At 40.6% G+C, this 18,946-nt stretch overlaps 1 protein-coding gene across 1 annotated transcript; it reads left to right on the top strand.

The window, feature by feature from the left end:
* Positions 1 to 5,902: 5,902 nt before the first annotated feature.
* Positions 5,903 to 18,729, top strand: LOC117509015 (FH2 domain-containing protein 1-like). Its single transcript, XM_034168834.1, has 5 exons — positions 5,903 to 6,146; positions 8,471 to 8,531; positions 17,449 to 17,551; positions 17,643 to 17,728; positions 18,645 to 18,729. Exons 1-5 carry the CDS (start codon positions 5,903 to 5,905, stop codon positions 18,727 to 18,729), a joined length of 579 nt encoding a protein of 192 aa, XP_034024725.1.
* The last annotated feature ends 217 nt before the right edge of the window (positions 18,730 to 18,946 follow it).

Below are 18,946 nucleotides of genomic sequence, written 5' to 3'. Positions count from 1 at the left end.
TTGGCTTTGCTCAAAATGTAAATGAGTCCACCCACCACTTTAATCATATCTTAGATCTTGTTCTGACTTATGGTATGGAAATTGAAGACTTAACAGTATTCCCTGAAAACTCCCTTCTGTCTGATCATTTCTTAATAACATTTACATTTACTCTGATGGACTACCCAGCAGTGGGGAATAAGTTTCATTACACTAGAAGTCTTTCAGAAAGCGCTGTAACTAGGTTTAAGGATATGATTCCTTCTTTATTCCTTCTTTATGTTCTCTAATGCCATATACCAACACAGTGCAGAGTAGCTACCTAAACTGTAAGTGAGATAGAGTATCTCGTCAATAGTTTACATCCTCATTGAAGACAACTTTGGATGCTGTAGCTCCTCTGAAAAAGAGAGCTTTAAATCAGAAGTGCCTGACTCCGTGGTATAACTCACAAACTCGCAGCTTAAAGCAGATAACCCGTAAGTTGGAGAGGAAATGGCGTCTCACTAATTTAGAAGATCTTCACTTAGCCTGGAAAAAGAGTCTGTTGCTCTATAAAAAAGCCCTCCGTAAAGCTTGGACATCTTACTACTCATCACTAACTGAAGAAAATAAGAACAACCCCAAGTTTCTTTTCAGCACTGTAGCCAGGCTGACAAAGAGTCAGAGCTCTATTGAGCCGAGTATTCCTTTAAGTTTAACTAGTAATGACTTCATGACTTTCTTTGCTAAATTTTAACTATTAGAGAAAAAATTACTCATAACCATCCCAAAGATGTATCGTTATCTTTGGCTGCTTTCAGTGATGCCGGTATTTGGTTAGACTCTTTCTCTCAGATTGTTCTGTCTGAGTTATTTTCATTAGTTACATCCAAACCATCAACATGTCTATTAGACCCCATTCCTACCAGGCTGCTCAAGGAAGCCCTACCATTATTTAATGCTTCGATCTTAAATATGATCAATCTATCTTTATTAGTTGGCTATGTACCACGGCTTTTAAGGTGGCAGTACATTAAACCATTACTTAAAAGCCATCACTGACCCAGCTATCTTAGCTAATTATAGGGCCAAATCTCCAACCTTCCTTTTCTCTCAAAATTCTTGAAAGGGTAGTTGTTAACAGCTAACTGTCATCTGCAGAGGAATGGTCTATTTGAAGAGTTTCAGTCAGGGTTTAGAATTCATCATAGTACAGAAACAGGCATTATGAAGGTTACAAATGATCTTCTTATGGCCTCGGACAGTGGACTCATCTCTGTGGCTTGTTCTGTTAACCTCAGTGCTGCTGTTGATACTGTTGACCATAAAATTTTATTACAGAGATAGAGCATGCCATAGGTATTAAAGGCACTGCGCTGCGGTGGTTTGAATCATATTTGTCTAATAGATACAATTTGTTCATGTAAAGGGGGAATCTTCTTCACAGACTAAAGTTAATTATGGAGTTCCACAAGGTTCCTGTTGCTAGGACCAATTTTATTCACTTTATACATGCTCCCTTAGGCAGTATTATTAGACGGTATTGCTTAAATTTCATTGTTACGCAGATGATACCCAGCTTTATCTATCCATGAAGCCAGGACACACACCAATTAGCTAAACTGCAGGTGTGTCTTACAGACATAAAGACATGGATGCCCTCTAAGTTCCTGCTTTTCAACTCAGATAAAACTGAAGTTATTGTACTTGGCCCCAGAATCTTAGAAACATGGTGTCTAACCAGATCCTTACGTGGATGGCATTACCCTGACCTCTCGTAATACTGTGAGAAATCTTGGAGTCATTTTTGATCAGGATATGTCATTCAAATGCGCATATTAAACAATATGTAGGACTGCTTTTTTGCATTTACGCAATATCTCTAAAATTAGAAAGGTCTTGTCTCAGAGTGATGCTGAAAAACTAATTCATGCATTTATTTCCTCTAGGCTGGACTATTGTAATTCAATTATTATCAGGTTGTCCTAAAAGTTCCCTGAAAAGCCTTCAGTTAATTCAAAATGCTGCAGCTAGAGTATGACGGGGACTAGAAGGAGAGAGCATATCTCACCCATATTGGCCTCTCTTCATTGGCTTCCTGTTTAATTCTAGAATAGAATTTAAAATTCTCTTCTTACTTATAAGGTTTTGAATAATCAGGTCCCATCTTATCTTAGGGACCTCGTAGTACCATATCACCCAATAGAGCGCTTCGCTCTCAGAACTGCAGGCTTACTTGTAGTTCCTTGGTTTGTAAGAGTAGAATGGGAGGCAGAGGCCTTCAGCTTTCAGCTCCTCTCCTGTGGAACCAGCTCCCAATTCGGATCAGGGAGACAGACACCCTCTCTACTTTTAAGATTAGGCTTAAAACTTTCCTTTTTGCTAAAGCTTATAGTTAGGGCTGGATCAGGTGACCCTGAACCATCCCTTAGTTATGCTGCTATAGACTTAGACTGCTGGGGGGGTTCCCATAATGCACTGAGTGTTTCTTTCTCTTTTTGCTCTGTATGCCCACTCTGCATTTAATCATTAGTGATTGATCTCTGCTCCCCTCCACAGCATGTCTTTTTCCTGGTTCTCTCCCTCAGCCCCAACCAGTCCCAGCAGAAGACTGCCCCTCCCTGAGCCTGGTTCTGCTGGAGGTTTCTTCCTGTTAAAAGGGAGTTTTTCCTTCCCACTGTAGCCAAGTGCTTGCTCACAGGGGGTCGTTTTGACCATTGGGGTTTTTACGTAATTATTGTATGGCCTTGCCTTACAATATAAAGCGCCTTGGGGCAACTGTTTGTTGTGATTTGGCGCTATATAAATAAAATTGATTGATTGATTGATTGATTGAAAGTATTTTTATTAAGTCAACTGCAATTAATCTCTTGGTAAATTGTAGCATTGCAACATTTTTTACTTTAAAACCTAATATTTGGACATTTTGCTGAAGAAAATATACAGAATCACTCAGTTGTCCATCCCCATGTATTTCAGACTACAGTGATGTAATTTCTTGACGTTTGTGTGATGCCACTTACTCCAGGTAATGACAAATGATTAGGTGATTGATACCAGCTTTTGTCACCTCTCTACCCTTATTAGTTCTAGAGATATCCTGGAAAAGTGTTTCTCAAGCAATTATGACCTAATTTCTTGATGTCTTTTTGACATCATAACATCACTCATACTATTTAATTACAAATGATTTACTCATCGATAGAGGCTTCACATTGTCTCTCAGGACCTACTGCTGAGACATGTCAACTGGAACTGTGAATTTATGGCTGCCACTGAATTCAGCTGATTCCAGACTTGTGAAACATTCTTGGAATAAGTGAAGCATCTTAGCAAACAATTTGTCTATTTTTTTTTTTTTTTTAGTCATGTAGGACCTGTGTTTCAGTGTTTCACCATCTTCTCCTCTGGTACTGTCCAAAGGGCAGCCTATAGCCATCCTCTTGATGGATATCATGACTGTCTGACATTCTCTAGAAATGGAATCAGGTTTGCAATGCTTTGTCTCCATTTTCATTTTATTGGGAAGTGTATTTCAAAGAATAATTTGTAAATACCTAAGCAACACAGAAGTATTTTGATGCGCTGATGTGCATCCCCAATCAGGTGACAGGCTTGAACCACAACAAAATAACACACAATGGCTGCGTCTCACGTCAGTGGCCATTACCCGTTGAAGGCTGCATTCTGTGCATGTGGCCTTCTGAGACAGCAGAGGCTGAACTATCTGTTTCAAAATGAGACTGTCTAGCCCATGGACCAGTTGTGATTGCGTCATTAGATTATCACACCCCTGGCCTTTGTCACCAACTAAACTTGACAGCTGTCTGCGACAAGCTAGTGTAGTGGGCGTAACCTGTAGTTTAGTAATCACTCACAAACTCAGTCATCATCAACTGGTTACTCCAATTAAGGGTCACGGCATGTTCGGAGCCTATCCTAGCAGTCATAGGGCGTTAGGCAGGGTACACCCTGGACAGGATGCCAGTGTGTCGCAGGGCCACATATAGACAAACAAACACATTCACACCCGTATGCACACCTATGGACATTTTAAAGTTTCCAATCCACCTAACTGCATGTCTTTGGATGTGGGAGGAAGCTGGAGCACCTGGAGCGTGTGAGGCAACAGTACCAACCACTAAACCACCATGCTGCCCTAGTTTAGTCATCATTTTTCAATATTTAATTGTACATATGGGGTCTGAATTTTAACTTTTTAAAAATTTCATTTAATTTAATTTTTTTGTTAATGTACCCACAGTTTTTTCTTGGGATTTTTTAAACCATGCAATTACTCTTGGGATTGTTTGGGTGATGAAGGGTACACCTGCTGTACCTTTCGTTTTCGATGGAAAGAAGGCTGCATTCATCACCCGCATTCCAAGGAGCTTTCGGAATAGGACAGCCTAGTTGCACCACTATGATGCATGCGGCCTTTGAAGGACGTGGCCCTTGAATTGGGACAAGGCTGGGACTCTCCTGAGAACAATATGTGGTAGCTGTTTCCTACTATTGTCTCTGGTGCTGGTATGTAACACTTCCATCCAGTGGTGATGTAACTGTAAAAACAAACAGCCTCAAGACCTTCTCCAAACTTTGATTGAGCTGCAGTGCCATGCAGCAGCACAGAAGTTAAAACCATCCTGTAGGCAGAACTTTTTCCAGGTGTCATACTAATCACACTGCATCTCTTTGTGGTTATTAACTTTGCCATGAACTAGAAAGAGGCTAAATCTGTCTGTGTCTCTGTGGTGCTATCTCCAAAACACAAATAGTAGTTTCAATCAAAGCTGGTGGATAAACTCGGTGGTCTCTGGTCTCAACACAGGTAATGGCAAGTTCATAGGTTTAATGTCAAGGTCAAACCTAAAGTCATCATCTAAAATGCATTACTGACCATATCTCAGGAACTGTGTGAGTTATTAAAAAGTGGTTTTCTGCATAGACTACTGGTCTCAAACTAACATCAGTGGTATTACACGATGATGCATTTTTTCCAGAAAGTGATAGTGTCATCTATTACTCAGCACTCTAGACAGTAAATTTTGCTGAGTAAAATTTCCTCTGCTGGGATAACATTTGGTCCCAGTCCAAATATAGTTAAATATACTCTATCACAGTGTAAAATCAACTCTTATTGGAGTAATAATACTTGATTTGACAAGACGGTAGAGCTGATTTCACTCTATAATAGAGTGTATTTAACTCTATTTAGACTGGGACAAATGTTATCCCAGCAAAGTAAATTTTATTCAGCAAAATTTACTGTAAGTGTTCTCACCCTGGCAGCACGGTGGCTTAGTGGTTAGCACTGTTGCCTCTCAGCGAGCAGGTTGTGGGTTCAATTCCCATGGCCTTTCTGTGTGGAGTTTGCATGTTCTCCCCGTGTTTGTGTGGGTTTCCTCCGGGTGCTCCGGTTTCCTCCCACATCCAAAGACATGCGGGTTAGGTGGATTGGAATCTTTAAAATTGTCTGTAGGTGTGTGTGTGTGGGTGTGTCTGTTTGTTTGTCTATTTGTGGCCCTGCGACAGACTAGCGTCCTGTCCTGGGTGTACCCCGCCTCGAGCTCTATGACTGGGATAGGCTCCAGCCCCCCGCGACCCTTAATTAGACTAAGCGGTAGAAGATGGATAGATGGATGGATGTTCTCACCCTATTCTGTATATTTCAGTGTGACATCCTTTAAAAAGAATATGATATATAAATGTGCCATATAAAAATTTTAACGATTCACCCAAAATATTTTGCAGGTTTTAATTCTGCTAATGTGTGACTGAGACCATGACAGCAATGCAAGTCCATGACAGCAATTCAGACCTACTGGCAACTTCTTGTCAAATAATGCAACAAGAAGGCCCACCTCCTCCTCCTCCTCCTCCTCCACCGCCTCCACCCCCTCCTGCTCCTCCTGCCCCACCACCTCCAGCCCTGCACGGCATGGGCATCAGTGCCATGGGGAAGGGCCAATGCTCCAACATGCGAAGTTTCAACTGGGAGACCCTTCCCAAACATAGTGTGATAGGGAAACACAACATCTGGACAGAAGAGGGGACACAAGGGGAGTACGAGTTGGACACAGACCGCATGAAGGAGTTGTTCAGCCGTAAGCAGGGCCAACAGCAGCTCAAGGCCCAAAGCATGAGGGGCCTGACAGCCTCCGCCTCAAAGGGAGAAATGGTCAGTGATACTTTAACCACAGTTATTTACCAATACATTAAAATATATGGTATTTCTTGAGCAGTAAATAGAGGCATGTTCTTCAGACCTAGACTGTTAGACTGTTAGAATGGCCTAAGCAGAGGGTCACCCCTTTGAGTCGGGTCTGCTAAGGTTTCTTCCTCAATATCATCAGAGACAGTTTTTTCCTTACCACGGTTGCCTGTGTGCTTGCTCTAGGGGTTGGTAAGGTTAGAATTTACTTGTGTGAAGTGCACTGAGGCACCTTTGTTGTGATTTGGCCAGTGGTGGGCACAGATAACCAAAAAATTAACTTCGATAACAGATAATCAGATAACTGAAAAGTTATCTTCGATAAAGATAAAACAATAAACCACCCAAAAATGTATCGGAAGTTACAGATAACCGATAACAGATAAATTCCAATATTGTCTCTGGTACATTTGCAACTACTAGTAAAACGAATTTAAGTTTTAATGCCACAATAACTTCTACTAATATAAAAGTAACAGACCCCACACTGAGACCACACTATTGTCTTTGAACATTCTGCCCCTGCTGGAAGCTCTTGTTTACTACAGAGCTCCCAACACAGAGGCACCCTGAGAGCAGCCATAAAGCCAGCTCTCTATCAATTACAACACTCCGGTCAGGCGGAGGTCTTGAAAAATAAAGTCATGCTGACTTATGGTTTTGATTTATAAATACATAATACCGATAGAATAACTCCATTAATGTCAATGCTGTCATTTGTTCAAAGTTAAAATATAGCATACATCTTTTAATGTTGAATAATGCACTAATTCTGAGGTTTTGTAACAAACAGACAAATCGCTGCTGCCTTTTCTGGGCCCGAGCTTATTTGAAATGGACAGACATCCATCCATCCATCCATTGTCTTCCGCTTTATCCGGAGTCGGGTCGCGGGGAATGGACAGACACAAAGTGGAAAAGTGTGCTGTGGTCTGATGAGTCCACATTTCAAATTGTTTTTGGAGATCATGGAGATCGTGTCCTCCAGACAAAAGAGGAAAAGACCATCCAGATTGTTACCAGTACAAAGTTCAAAAGCCAGCATCTGTGATGGTATGGGGGTGTGTTAGTGCCCATGGCATGGGCAACTTACACATCTGTGATGGCACCATCAATGCTGAAAGGTACATTCAGGTTTTGGAGCAACACATGCTGCCATCCAAGCAACGTCTTTTTCAGGGACGTCCCTGCTTATTTCAGCAAGACAATGCCAAGCCACATTCTGCATGTCTTACAACAGCGTGGCTTTATAGTAAAAGAGTGCAGGTACTAGACTGGCCTGTCTGCAGTCCAGACCTGTCACCCATTGAAAATGTGTGGTGCATTATGAAGCGCAAAATACAACAATGGAGACCCCGGACTGTTGAACAATTGAAGTCGTACATCAAGAAAGGATTGGAAAGAATTCCGCCTACAAAGCTTCAACAGTTAGTGTCCTCAGTTCCCAAACGCTTATTGAGTGTTGTTAGAAGGAAAGGTGATGTAACACAGTGGTAAACATACAACTGTCCCAGCTTTTTTGAAATGTGTTACAGGCATCTATTTCAAAGTGAGCAAATATTTGCACAAAAACAAAGTTTATCAGTTTGAACATTAAATATCTTGTATTTGTTGTGTATTCAATTGAATATAGGTTGAAGAAGATTTGCAAATCATTGTAATCATTGTAAATCATTGTTCCAACTTCATTGGAATTGGGGTTGTATGCTGGACAGAGATTCTTCCTCATAATGGTGGACAAACAGTAGGGTTAGGTGCACACTAACAATAAAACAACTGCTTGCCAACAGGGTGGAGTGTCCCTTTTCTTCCTGTCTGTTTGCTCAGGTAATGTAATTTCCCCAGGTAATCTTGTCCACATGCAATTTTGTTATGTTCAGAAACCTACTTGTACTCTGTGTGCAAGTTTTATTGCACACATTAAAAACAGTATTTATGTCCATTCGTCTGCAAGAAAAACTTCAGGAAAATGGTACAGTCAGAATAAAGAAAGAATGAAGAAATTAAATATGTTATTTCTATTCTTTATTGCCATTTTTTCCTGTCAATAGATACAATGATCAGGTTTACGTTGACCTTTGACCCACTTTTTATGAAAACATTGAGAAAATTCCCAAATACTGGTTGTTTTATTTGCCCTGATTATCAAATTTGATCAGCTCTAGTGACCTGAACCTTTTGGGATGGCTGCTTGTTTTGAAAGTGTTGTATTTAAGAGCCCGTTGGTAAATTATCTGTGTGACTGTTGCTAAGCAGCTGATTATTCCCTTGTCTGGTGCTTGCTTCCATGCCCAGGTATCAATCCTCAGTCCCAAGAGGAGCATGAACATTGGAATTTCCTAAAGCAGTTTAAGTGGTGAGTCCAGTGGTAGTGTTCCAAAGCTGTGATTGGTTTTGCGTCATGTGTTAGCAGTGGAGCACATGTCTGATTCTGAGATGTGACTGCTCAGTTCTCCCAGTCAGCATTCCTGACAGGGTCTGATCTACTGTTCTACAGCTCCAACAGGTTACCTCAGAGAGGACGCCTGCAGAGCAGTCGCTGACAACCACTGTAAATGTATCACCTGAGACTCGCCAACAAAAGCAACACGTTGAGCTGAGAAACAATGCCATAACTAGGAGCACTGTGCTCATAGAGTGCAAACCTCCGCCAGCACGAGTTTCCAATTCCACCAAATTTTACTTTGGAAAAAATTTTCAAGGTCAAATTCCTGTTAGAAGTGGATTTCATAATGTAATTTCCCCAGGTTCTTTTTGTAACTTACTCCCCTTACAAAGAATCACATCAATATATACTGCTTTTGAATTTATTGAAAGTCACGTTGAAAACCAGGCCTGGGTCTTCACAGACGGCATCCATCTTGTGAAAATACCACGCACATAACTTGCACAACATGTTTATACAATGTGGGCATTACAGTGGGTGTGGTTTAGTCTATATGTTACTGGCTCTCACAGATAGGGGGAGCCCTCCCTGTATCTGAAACTTGCAGATGCTTAATGTAAGTGAAACTTAACTCTTATGTTAAACTTTAAACCAGATCTCAGGGACTTCCAATCAAATAACAAAGGCAAATACTTGATCACTAACATAAAATATGGACTCAGCATAGATATCTAACAAAAGCTAAATTAGATGTGATCAAATGTCACGTGTATGTATTTAGTTCATGCACTTGAGTCAAAGTTTTTTATGGTGGTGTCTCTGTTTTTTTCCAAAACTTTTTTGGTTTCTGAATTCTTTTTCAGATCATTTTCACAGAACTTTGGTTATCTTTGCTATGCACAATTTGTCATTGCTTTTGGCGCTTGGTTTCCGACTGATACAGTGAGGAAAATAAGTATTTGAACACCCTGCGGTTTTGCAAGTTCTCCCACTTAGAAATCATGGAGGGGTCTGAAATTTTCATCTTAGGTGCATGTCCACTGTGAGAGACATAATCTAAAAAAAAAAAAAAAATCCAGAAGTCACAATGTATGATTTTTTAAAATAATTTATTTGTATGTTACTGCTGCAAATAAGTATTTGATCCCCTACCAACCAGCAAGAATTCTGTCTCACACAGACCTGTTAATTTTTCTTTAAGAAGCCCTCTTATTCTGCAGTCTTTACCTGTATTAATTGCACCTGTTTGAACTTGTTACCTGTACAAAAGACACCTGTTCACACACTCAATCAATCACACTCCAAGAGAGCTGAACCACAGTCACAAAGATTACATTAGGCAACACATGATGCTGTCATGGTTTAAAATCCTGCAGGGCAGCAAGGTCCGCCTGCTCAAGCCAGCACATGGCCAGGCCCGTTTGAAGTTCACCAATGACCATCTGGATGATCCAGAAGAGGCATGGGAGAAGACAGAAGCTTTGTGGAATGAACTCCACTTACCATGTTTAGAGGATGAGAACAACCCCAAGAAAACCATCCCAACCGTGAAGCATGGGGGTGGAAACATCATACTCTGGGGGTGCTCTTCTGCAAAGGGGACAGGACGACTGCACCGTATTGAAGGGAGGATGGATGGGGTCATGTATTGTGATATTTTGGCAAACAACCTCCTTCCCTCAGTAAGAGCATTGAAGATGGGTCATGGCTGGGTCTTCCAGCATGACAATGACCCCAAACACACAGCCAGGGCAACTAAGGAGGGGCTCCGAAAGAAGCATTTCAAGGTCCTGGAGTGGCCTGGCTAGTCTCCAGACCTGAACTCAATAGAAAATCTTTGGATGGAGCTGAAACTCCAAACCTGAAAGATCTAGAGAAGATCTGTATGGAGGAGTGGACCAAAATCCCTGCTGCAGTGTGTGCAAACCTGGTGAAAAACTACAGGAAATGTTTGACCTCTGTAATTGCAAACAAAGGCTACTGTACCAAATATTAACATTGATTTTCACAGGTGTTCAAATACTTATTTACAGCAGTAACATACAAATAAATTATTAAAAAATCATGGTGGACATGCACCTAAGATGAAAATTTCAGACCCCTCCATGAGTTCTAAGTGGGAGAACTTGCAAAATCGCAGGGTGTTCAAATACTTATTTTCCTCACTGTAACTGGAAGCTAGACAAACAGGCATAAAACTGGAACCTCCATCCAATGTTGGTGGTGTAGGTAAATCCATAACAGAAAAATGAGAGTGACTGAGTCATTTTGATTGAGATATAATGCAAAATGTACACCAAATGGGCTTTTCAATATTAAATTCAATGTCTACAAAATCTACAATCCGGATCAGATCTGAATCAAACTTTGTCAGGCGATAGTGAGTTGCCACTCTGCACCACACCTTCAAATATGAGAGTGATTAGGGCCACATTTGATTAAGATATAATGTAAAATATACATTAAATGGGTTTTTTAATGTTAAATTTAAATGGCCACAAAATCTGTAAAAAGACCAGATCTGGCTCAACCTTCAGTAGATAAAGGATACCATTCTACATAATGCCCTCAAGTATAAGATCTTTTTTGACAGTTTTGTTTTTGAAAATTTGTTCAATGTTAAAGATAGGGATTTTTCCAATATTCCAAGATTTTTTCCTGACTTTGACCTTTGACCTTGAAAACTGAATTGGTTCTTGCCTATCAGGATATGAATATTCAGTAAACATTTCATAATGATATATGAAAAATTGTCGCCTTCAGGCTATTCACAAACAGACAAACAAATGGGTCAGAAAACATAACCTCCTCCAACTTTGTTGGCGGAGGTAATAAACACATATTATGGGTGAAGAAACTCATTGGACAGCATGGATGTCCATCCCAACCCAACTTTTTAAATACATGGATGATGATTTTGATCCTCATTCCCTCGTCCTCATTGCTATCACTTATGTGTGTATGTCTGCATATAATATAACTTGGAAACAAGTAACCAGATCTTCACCAAACTTTATGAATATTTGGATGAATATCTCCACATGATAAACTTGTGGAGCAGATTGGTCAGAGCTCAACATTGAGGATGTCAAAAGTATATATCTAAATGCACATTTTCCATGATATTTTGAACCAGTGGATTGAAAGAGACAATGTAAAGCACATATCAGTAGCATGAGCAATATTATAATGATGCCACAAAGACATGATAAATTGATGTCGCAATTGCCAATATATTGCCATAAGCGAGATGGCTAGAGAGGTAGTCCAGCGCTTACCATTTACCATTACATAGCATATGTGATGGTCATTATGACACCAAATATCATAAAATAATACAACTAGTATGGAAAAAACACATTTCCTGGATATCTGCAACCAGGAGGACTAAATTAATAATGTCTGAGTTAATTAGTCTCAGTACTACCACGCCTCCTATCTTGAAATGTCTAGCATAGTATTCTATGCATGTGCAGGGTATGCATCGCTCCTCTGAGCCCTTTCTTTTTTTTTTTTTTATGTACGAGGCTAAGTTGACTCCCTCACGTTTGAAACGGTGCCAAACCTTAGATTCTTGGATTCAGCATGTCAGGTCCCGGTGAAAAACTGGCCAAAAAAGGCAGAAAAAAACTGAATTGGCAAACTGCGAAAAATTCCAGCTGCTGTCGGGAGGGACACACGGTTGGACAGGCGTGAACGATCCGCAGAGATGGTTTTGTGCACGCTCATGTGCATGTACACAAACACAGTGCGAGCACGTGAGAGGTGTGATACCACATCGTGCTCACACCAGCACCATTCGCAATCACATGTTGGTCAAAATGTACACAATCAATGAAGATGTGTTAGGACAAAACAATGAGAGCACAGAACTTTATAAGAACAATGATGTACTGTTTAAATGCAGTGTTGCCACAGTTACTTTGAAAAGTTACTTTATAGTTACTGTTTAGTTACTTTATACAGGTACTTTATACAGTTACTTCATTAGCAGCTCATGCAGTTACTTTATTAAGAACTGCCGACAACTTGCAACTAATAAACTAATAAGGTAACTAGTAATCTAACTTGGTTACTCTTAATATTGAGTAATCAGCAAAAGTAACTAATCAACAAAGTAATTAATAGTTACTTTTCTGAGTACTCAGTCTTAAAAATAACCAAGTTAGATTACTAGCTACTTTATTAGTTACATTCAGCGCTGCCGTCAAGTTGTCCGCAGCTGCTAATGAAGTCACTGTATAAAGTAACTGTAAAAAGTAAGTATAAGTAATGTTTCAAAGTTACTTTGGCAACACTGTTTAAATGTAGACATCATGTTACTGGTAATGATTCTGTTCTCACTGTAAAAAAACAAAACAAAAAAAAAACCACACAAAAAGAAAAAAAAAAAAGCAATGTTTACGGTTACCGTTTGGCACTCTGGCAAAACTATTTCACCTGGGATTAATAAAGTTATTATTATTATTCTTATGATGTGTAATTGATGCCTGATGACTTGACAGTCTGTCAAGTCACCCCTGCTCGATAAGGGAGTAACAAAAGAGGGAGACGACACATGGAACAGGTTTAACAATATTTATTTAAACAAAATAACATGTACATGTGAGTCAGTATGTGTGCAAGTGTTGCAGTGCGTGTGGAAGTGTAAATTAATCAAATAAACAGAAGAACTTAAAAGTCCATGCCTGGCTTCAGCAGGTCTCCAACAGTCCAAGCCCTGTGTGCGTGGTGGAGATAGGAGAAGTGCTTCCACGCACACCTGCACTCAGATTTTAATGAGGCCGCAATCAGACACAGGTTTAGCCACAGCCAGACAAAAAGGGAGGAGGTGAAGCAGGAGCACCTGGCCAGAAAGCAGAGGCAGGAGTGGCCACAAAGACAAACAAGCCCTCCCCAACCTCCAAACCAAACAACACAGGCCAGGGCCGTGACAGTTGGAAAGGACAAAACAAATATATTTCGTTTTGCCTGGTAAAATATTGAATTCCTGTTATAAAGTGAGGACAATACAAGAATTATCCTCCTTATGTTCCTTTATGAACATGAACCATGGCCATGGACATAAACAAGGAGTAATTTACTTACATAATTTACTGACATGAATGAAGCCATGCGCTCATATCATGAACAACCTGGCTGATGGTGTCCAGTGCACATTGAGGTGCTTGTGATCTTCTTGAATATGATGCCACAAGCTTGGTGCACCTATCTTTGTTTGGGCAGTTTTGCCCATTCCTCTTTGCAGCACCTCTCAAGCTCCATCATCATCAGATTCAGGTCTGGGCTCTGACTGGGCCACTCAAGAACATTCACAGAGTTGTGCTGAACACACTTCTTTGATATCTTGGCTGTGTGCTTAGGGTCATTATCAGTGGTGGTCCTAGAGTGATTTACTCAACGGGCAGAACCCCCTGCGTGCGCCCCCCGCGCACACTAACATGGCCACCACCTCCACTCCACCCATGAAAACACTAACTTTGTCCAGAACACCCACAATCCCACAAATTAACTCACAACAGCTATTTTCAAGAACAAATTTCCAGTTTTAATGACTACTGCAATAACAAACACAAAGAAATTGGCACAGTCTAATGTGTCATCATCCATGGACTTATCTGCAATGATCATCTCAAATGTTTGCAGGAGGGCATCATAACTGTTTGCCACAGTGCTCACTATCCATGATGTGAAATTCCATCGAGTAGGAGCATTTCTGGGCAACCTTGAGCAGCCTGCAGACTCAAGAAAAGACATCCTCTTTGTGGATTTTGAGAAAAATGTGGCAAACCCAGAGAGTGATGCAAAAAAATATTCTGCACTCAGATAAGCATTTAGCCCCCTGAGACAGAACCAGATTCAGTCTGTGTGCACAGCAATGCACAAACATTGCACTGGGGGCTGTTGCTTTAACTTTGGCCTGCAAACCATTGAGAGCTGAAGCCATGACAGCAGCCACGGCTTCTTCGTAAGGAAGACTATCAAATGGCTTCGCCAAAATCCGGTCCACAACATTCAAATTGTCTGCCATTATGTGCAGCTTGCTACCTAGCTCGCTCGCTAGCTGGGACTGGCGCGAAGCTAGTGTGAAGTTTGTCCGCCTGTGAGTTGCTTTGTGACGGTGGAGAGGCTCTGCAGCACCCGCTGCTCGGTAGGGACAGAAACTGCGATAGAAGTCAGAAAGAGTGATAGAAGTCAGTCTCCAAACACAAGCAGCTACAAAACAAAACACACCAGAAATAGAAGCTCGATTTGTCGCTAGTCGTTTTTAACAAAGAAAATGCTCCTAAGAGGATTAGGAAAGTCTCCGGTTCAACTCAGAACAGAATGAAAATTAAAAAAATGCTCCCACGGATGTTTACACCAAAAGATCGCTGATTTCGCTCATTCGCTGTCAATCAAAAAGGGGATTCAGCCTCAGACAGATCATCCATCATCATGCAGAAGCTGAGCGTCCGGGCCAGCCGAGGCCCGCCCACTGCCCCATAGACCCTAGACACGCTGAGCGTCCGATTGGCGGGACAAAGCCCAGCATTTATCCAATGACTCGTCTCGTTTCGCTGCAGTCTTTGCTTCGCTGTTGAACTCTGTTTAACGTACTGTGAAGCTGCGGGAATGAGTGAGGGGAAAGCCATAAGAAGCTGATTCTGAAGAAAAGTTGAGCGCGTTGTAACCACGAACCCCCGTTAGGACAACACCCCCCCCCCCCCCCCCCGTTTTTTTTTTTTTTGTACAGGTTTTTTTTTTTTTTTCGCAACGTTCGTGCCGCCCCGGGCGGCTGCCCGGTCGGCCCGCCTCCAGGACTGCCCCTGGTCATTATCCTGCTGAAAGATGAAATGTCGTTCCAGTCTGACGTCAAGAGCACTCTGGAACAGGTTTTCATCCAGGACGTCTCTGTACATTGCTGCATTTACCTGTCCCTCAATTCTGACGAGTCTCCCAGTTCCTGCTGCTGAAAAAACATCCTCCATGTTTCACTATAAGGATGGTGTCTGGTTTCCTCCAAAAATGACGCCTGGCATTCACACCAAAGAGTTCAATCTTTGTCTCATCAGACCAGAGAATTTTGTTTTTCATGGTCTGAGGGTCCTTCTGGTGCATTTTGGTAAACTCCAGGCAAGATGCCATGTGACTTTTACCACTGTACTATACAGGCCTGATTGGTAGATTGCTGCAGTGGTGGTTGTCATTCTGAAAAGTTCTCCTCTCTACATATAGGAATGCTGGAGCTCTGACAGTGACTATCAGGTTCTGGCAGATACAAACATCTTCCATTTATGGATGATGGAGGCCACTGTGCTCATTGGGACCTTCAAAGCAGCAGAAATGTTTCTGTACCCTTCCCCAAATTTGTGCCTGCAGACAATCCTGTCTTGGAAGTGTACAGACAATTCCTTTGACTTCATGCTTGGTTTGTGCTCTGACATGCACTGTCAAAGGTAGGGCCTTATATGTAGACAGGTATGTGCCTTCCAAATCATGCCCAATCAACTGAATTTACCCCAGGTGGACTCCAAGTAAGCTGTAGAAACATCTCAAGGATGATCAGTGGACACAGGATGCATCTGAGCTCAATTTTGAGCTTCATGGTAAAGGCTGTGAATACTTATGTACACGTGATTTCTTAGTTTTTTGTTTGTTTTTGTTGTTTTTTTTTTTTATAAATTTTCAAAAATCTGTAAAACCTTTTTCACATTGTCATTATGGGGTTTGTGTGTAGAATTTTGAGAAAAAAATGGCACCACAAATTATCACTGACTGTGGAAACATCAAACTGGACTTCAAGCAACTTTGACTCTGTGCATCTCCGCTGAGAGTTTGATTTCTAAAGGAAAAGCAAAATATACTTGCATCTGAAAAGAGGAGTTTGGACCACTTAACAATGGTCCAGTTCTTTTCCTCCTTAGCCCGGTGCTTCTGACATTATTTCTTGTTCAGGTGTAGCTTGATATTCAGAATGTAACACTTGCTAGTGATTTCCTGGTCATCTCTGTGTGTGGTAGCTGTTGATGCACTGACTCCAGCCTTAGTCCACTCCTTGTGAAGCTCCTCCAAATTTTTGAATCAGTGTTCCTTCACTTCTTGAAGCTGTGGTCATCCTTGTTGTTTGTGCATCTCTTGCTACCATACTTTTTCCATTCCAGTCAGCGTTCCATGAATATGCTTTGATACATCACTCTGTGAGCAGCTGGCCCTTTCACCAAGGACCTTCTGAGGCTTAAGTGACAATGAGTGTCTTCTGGACAACTGTCAAGTCAACAGTCTTCCGGGGAGTGTGGTTGTGTGTACTGAACCAGACATAGCAGTTTATACTATTTATACTGCACAAACTGTGAGTTTGTCAATGTGAAATGATGCACTTTGTTTTAGAGCTGTAGGCTGTAATTATCAAATTAAAATAAGACAATACTTGTAACATTTTTTGTTTATGTCATGAGTCTACAATGTGTAAAATTTTCACTTTCTGAAATACTTGACAAATTACTAAACTTCTTTGTGATATTCGTACCATTTCCTCAAAGAATTTCTGAATTTGTATTTCCACTCAAAGTGCTCCACTTTCAGCTCCAAACCAAAAACAGGGAGGTTAGATTGAAATATGGCAACTGGAGGTCTGAACATGTCAGCTCTTTTACAGACCATTGTGTTTCTTAGCATTTTCTGAGTGTGTTTAAATTTCTCGCACATATTTCTTCAGAAAGCAAGGCTCATCGTTCGAGCTGTGTAACAGATTTTGTGAGGAATGAACTTGGTGTTGCAATTTCAGTTATTTGAACAGGTGGGGGCTTGTTGGTCCCAGCAGCCTGTCGGTTCAGGGACACACTGTGAAGCATCTTCCCTCTGAAGGTGGTTTCTACTGATTTCTTATCTCCACCTTTGTCCACAGGCCTGTGAAAGACATGATTGAAGCAATTCAATCAGGAAATGGTCCCAGTTTTGGTTCTGGAAAACTGAGGGAGCTTTGTAAACTGTTGCCAGATGAAAGTGAAGTATGTTGTTTTTTCTGACGCGATGCATGATATCAAGCTTGTTCCTTGTAATTTTACATTCATAAAAACACCTTTTTGTGTTTTTATTCAGATGAAGGATATGATTGGTTTCAAGGGTGATCCCTCTGCACTCCCTGAGGCAGATCTTTTTATGCTAATGTTGATCAAGATTCCCAGGTAAGTGAAATATTTCTGTTTTATTATTACCCATGATGCAACATATCGCTAAGCAACGGTGCATGCACGTGAAATCGTTAGAAGAGTTCTGGTTTGTGTGTTTCTCAGTATGGATTCACATGTTTAATGTTATTAGTTTAGATCTTTCAGGAATTTGGTTATCCTAAGTTCACCGAATTTAGGGGACCATCAGTAAGGCAAATTCTAACAGTCAATAATGTTTGTTCACTGCATTTTTGCTCCAATATTCCAGAAAAAAAAAAAAAATCAAAAACACAAATAGCTCAGAATAAACACTGCAAAAACTGATATCTAAGAAAGGAAAAAAGTCTTGTTTAAAGAAAATTTGACATAATATTTGTCTAAACAGAAAAATAATCTTGCCAAGCATTTTTTCAACATAAGAAAAAATGTCTTATTTGGGGGAAAATGTATCTCACCTCTTCTTATTAAGTTTTTCCAGCTAATATCAAGCTGTATTTAACCAGTTACAAGGAAAGGCAATGGATTTCAAATCGTCCAAGCAAAGGAACAAGATTGTTTTCCTTATTTTAAGACAGAGGCTAACTTTAAAATGAGAATTCTGTCTAGTTTTAAGGCACATTTTGATTATTCAGTGCCTAGACATTTTGCTAGTTTTGAGAATTTTAACCAAGTAAGTTTTTCTTATCCCACTGGCATTTTTTTTTTTTTTTTGTGGACATTTTGGCTGGATATCAGATTATCTGACTTATTTTGAGAGTGACAGTTTTTGCAGTGAAGACAACAGTGTCAAACCTTCCAGTGATTTAGATGCATGCACTGTTGCGTAGAAATGCATTGCATTATGGGAAATAAGAAAACACTGAATTAAAATGCATATGTGATAGTAAATAAATATCATCTCTCTCTCTCTCTCTCTCTCTCTCTCTGTTAGTTATGAAGAGCGTCTCAATGGTCTTGTGCTAAAGGAGGAGTTTTTCCCCTTTATGGATGAAATGAAAACATCCATTGCACTCTGACATCTGCAGGAAAAGGTATCAGACACCTGTACTGCACCAAAAGTTACAGTACAGGTTTTTTTTTTTAAAAAAACCTCCTACAGATTTTTTACAATTCACATTTTTCTCTCTTTCAGAGCTGCTGGAGTCAGATCATCTCCATTCTGTAATTCGTCTGGTGTTAAAAACAGGAAATTACATGAATGCCGTGAGTGAAATATTTTGCTGGAGCTTTTGA

Source organism: Thalassophryne amazonica, chromosome 4, assembly GCF_902500255.1.
Source record: "Thalassophryne amazonica chromosome 4, fThaAma1.1, whole genome shotgun sequence".
In the NCBI taxonomy this organism is placed as follows: Eukaryota; Metazoa; Chordata; class Actinopteri; order Batrachoidiformes; family Batrachoididae; genus Thalassophryne; species Thalassophryne amazonica.
Note: the sequence above shows the minus strand (reverse complement) of the source record. Positions and strands in the feature narration are given on the sequence as shown.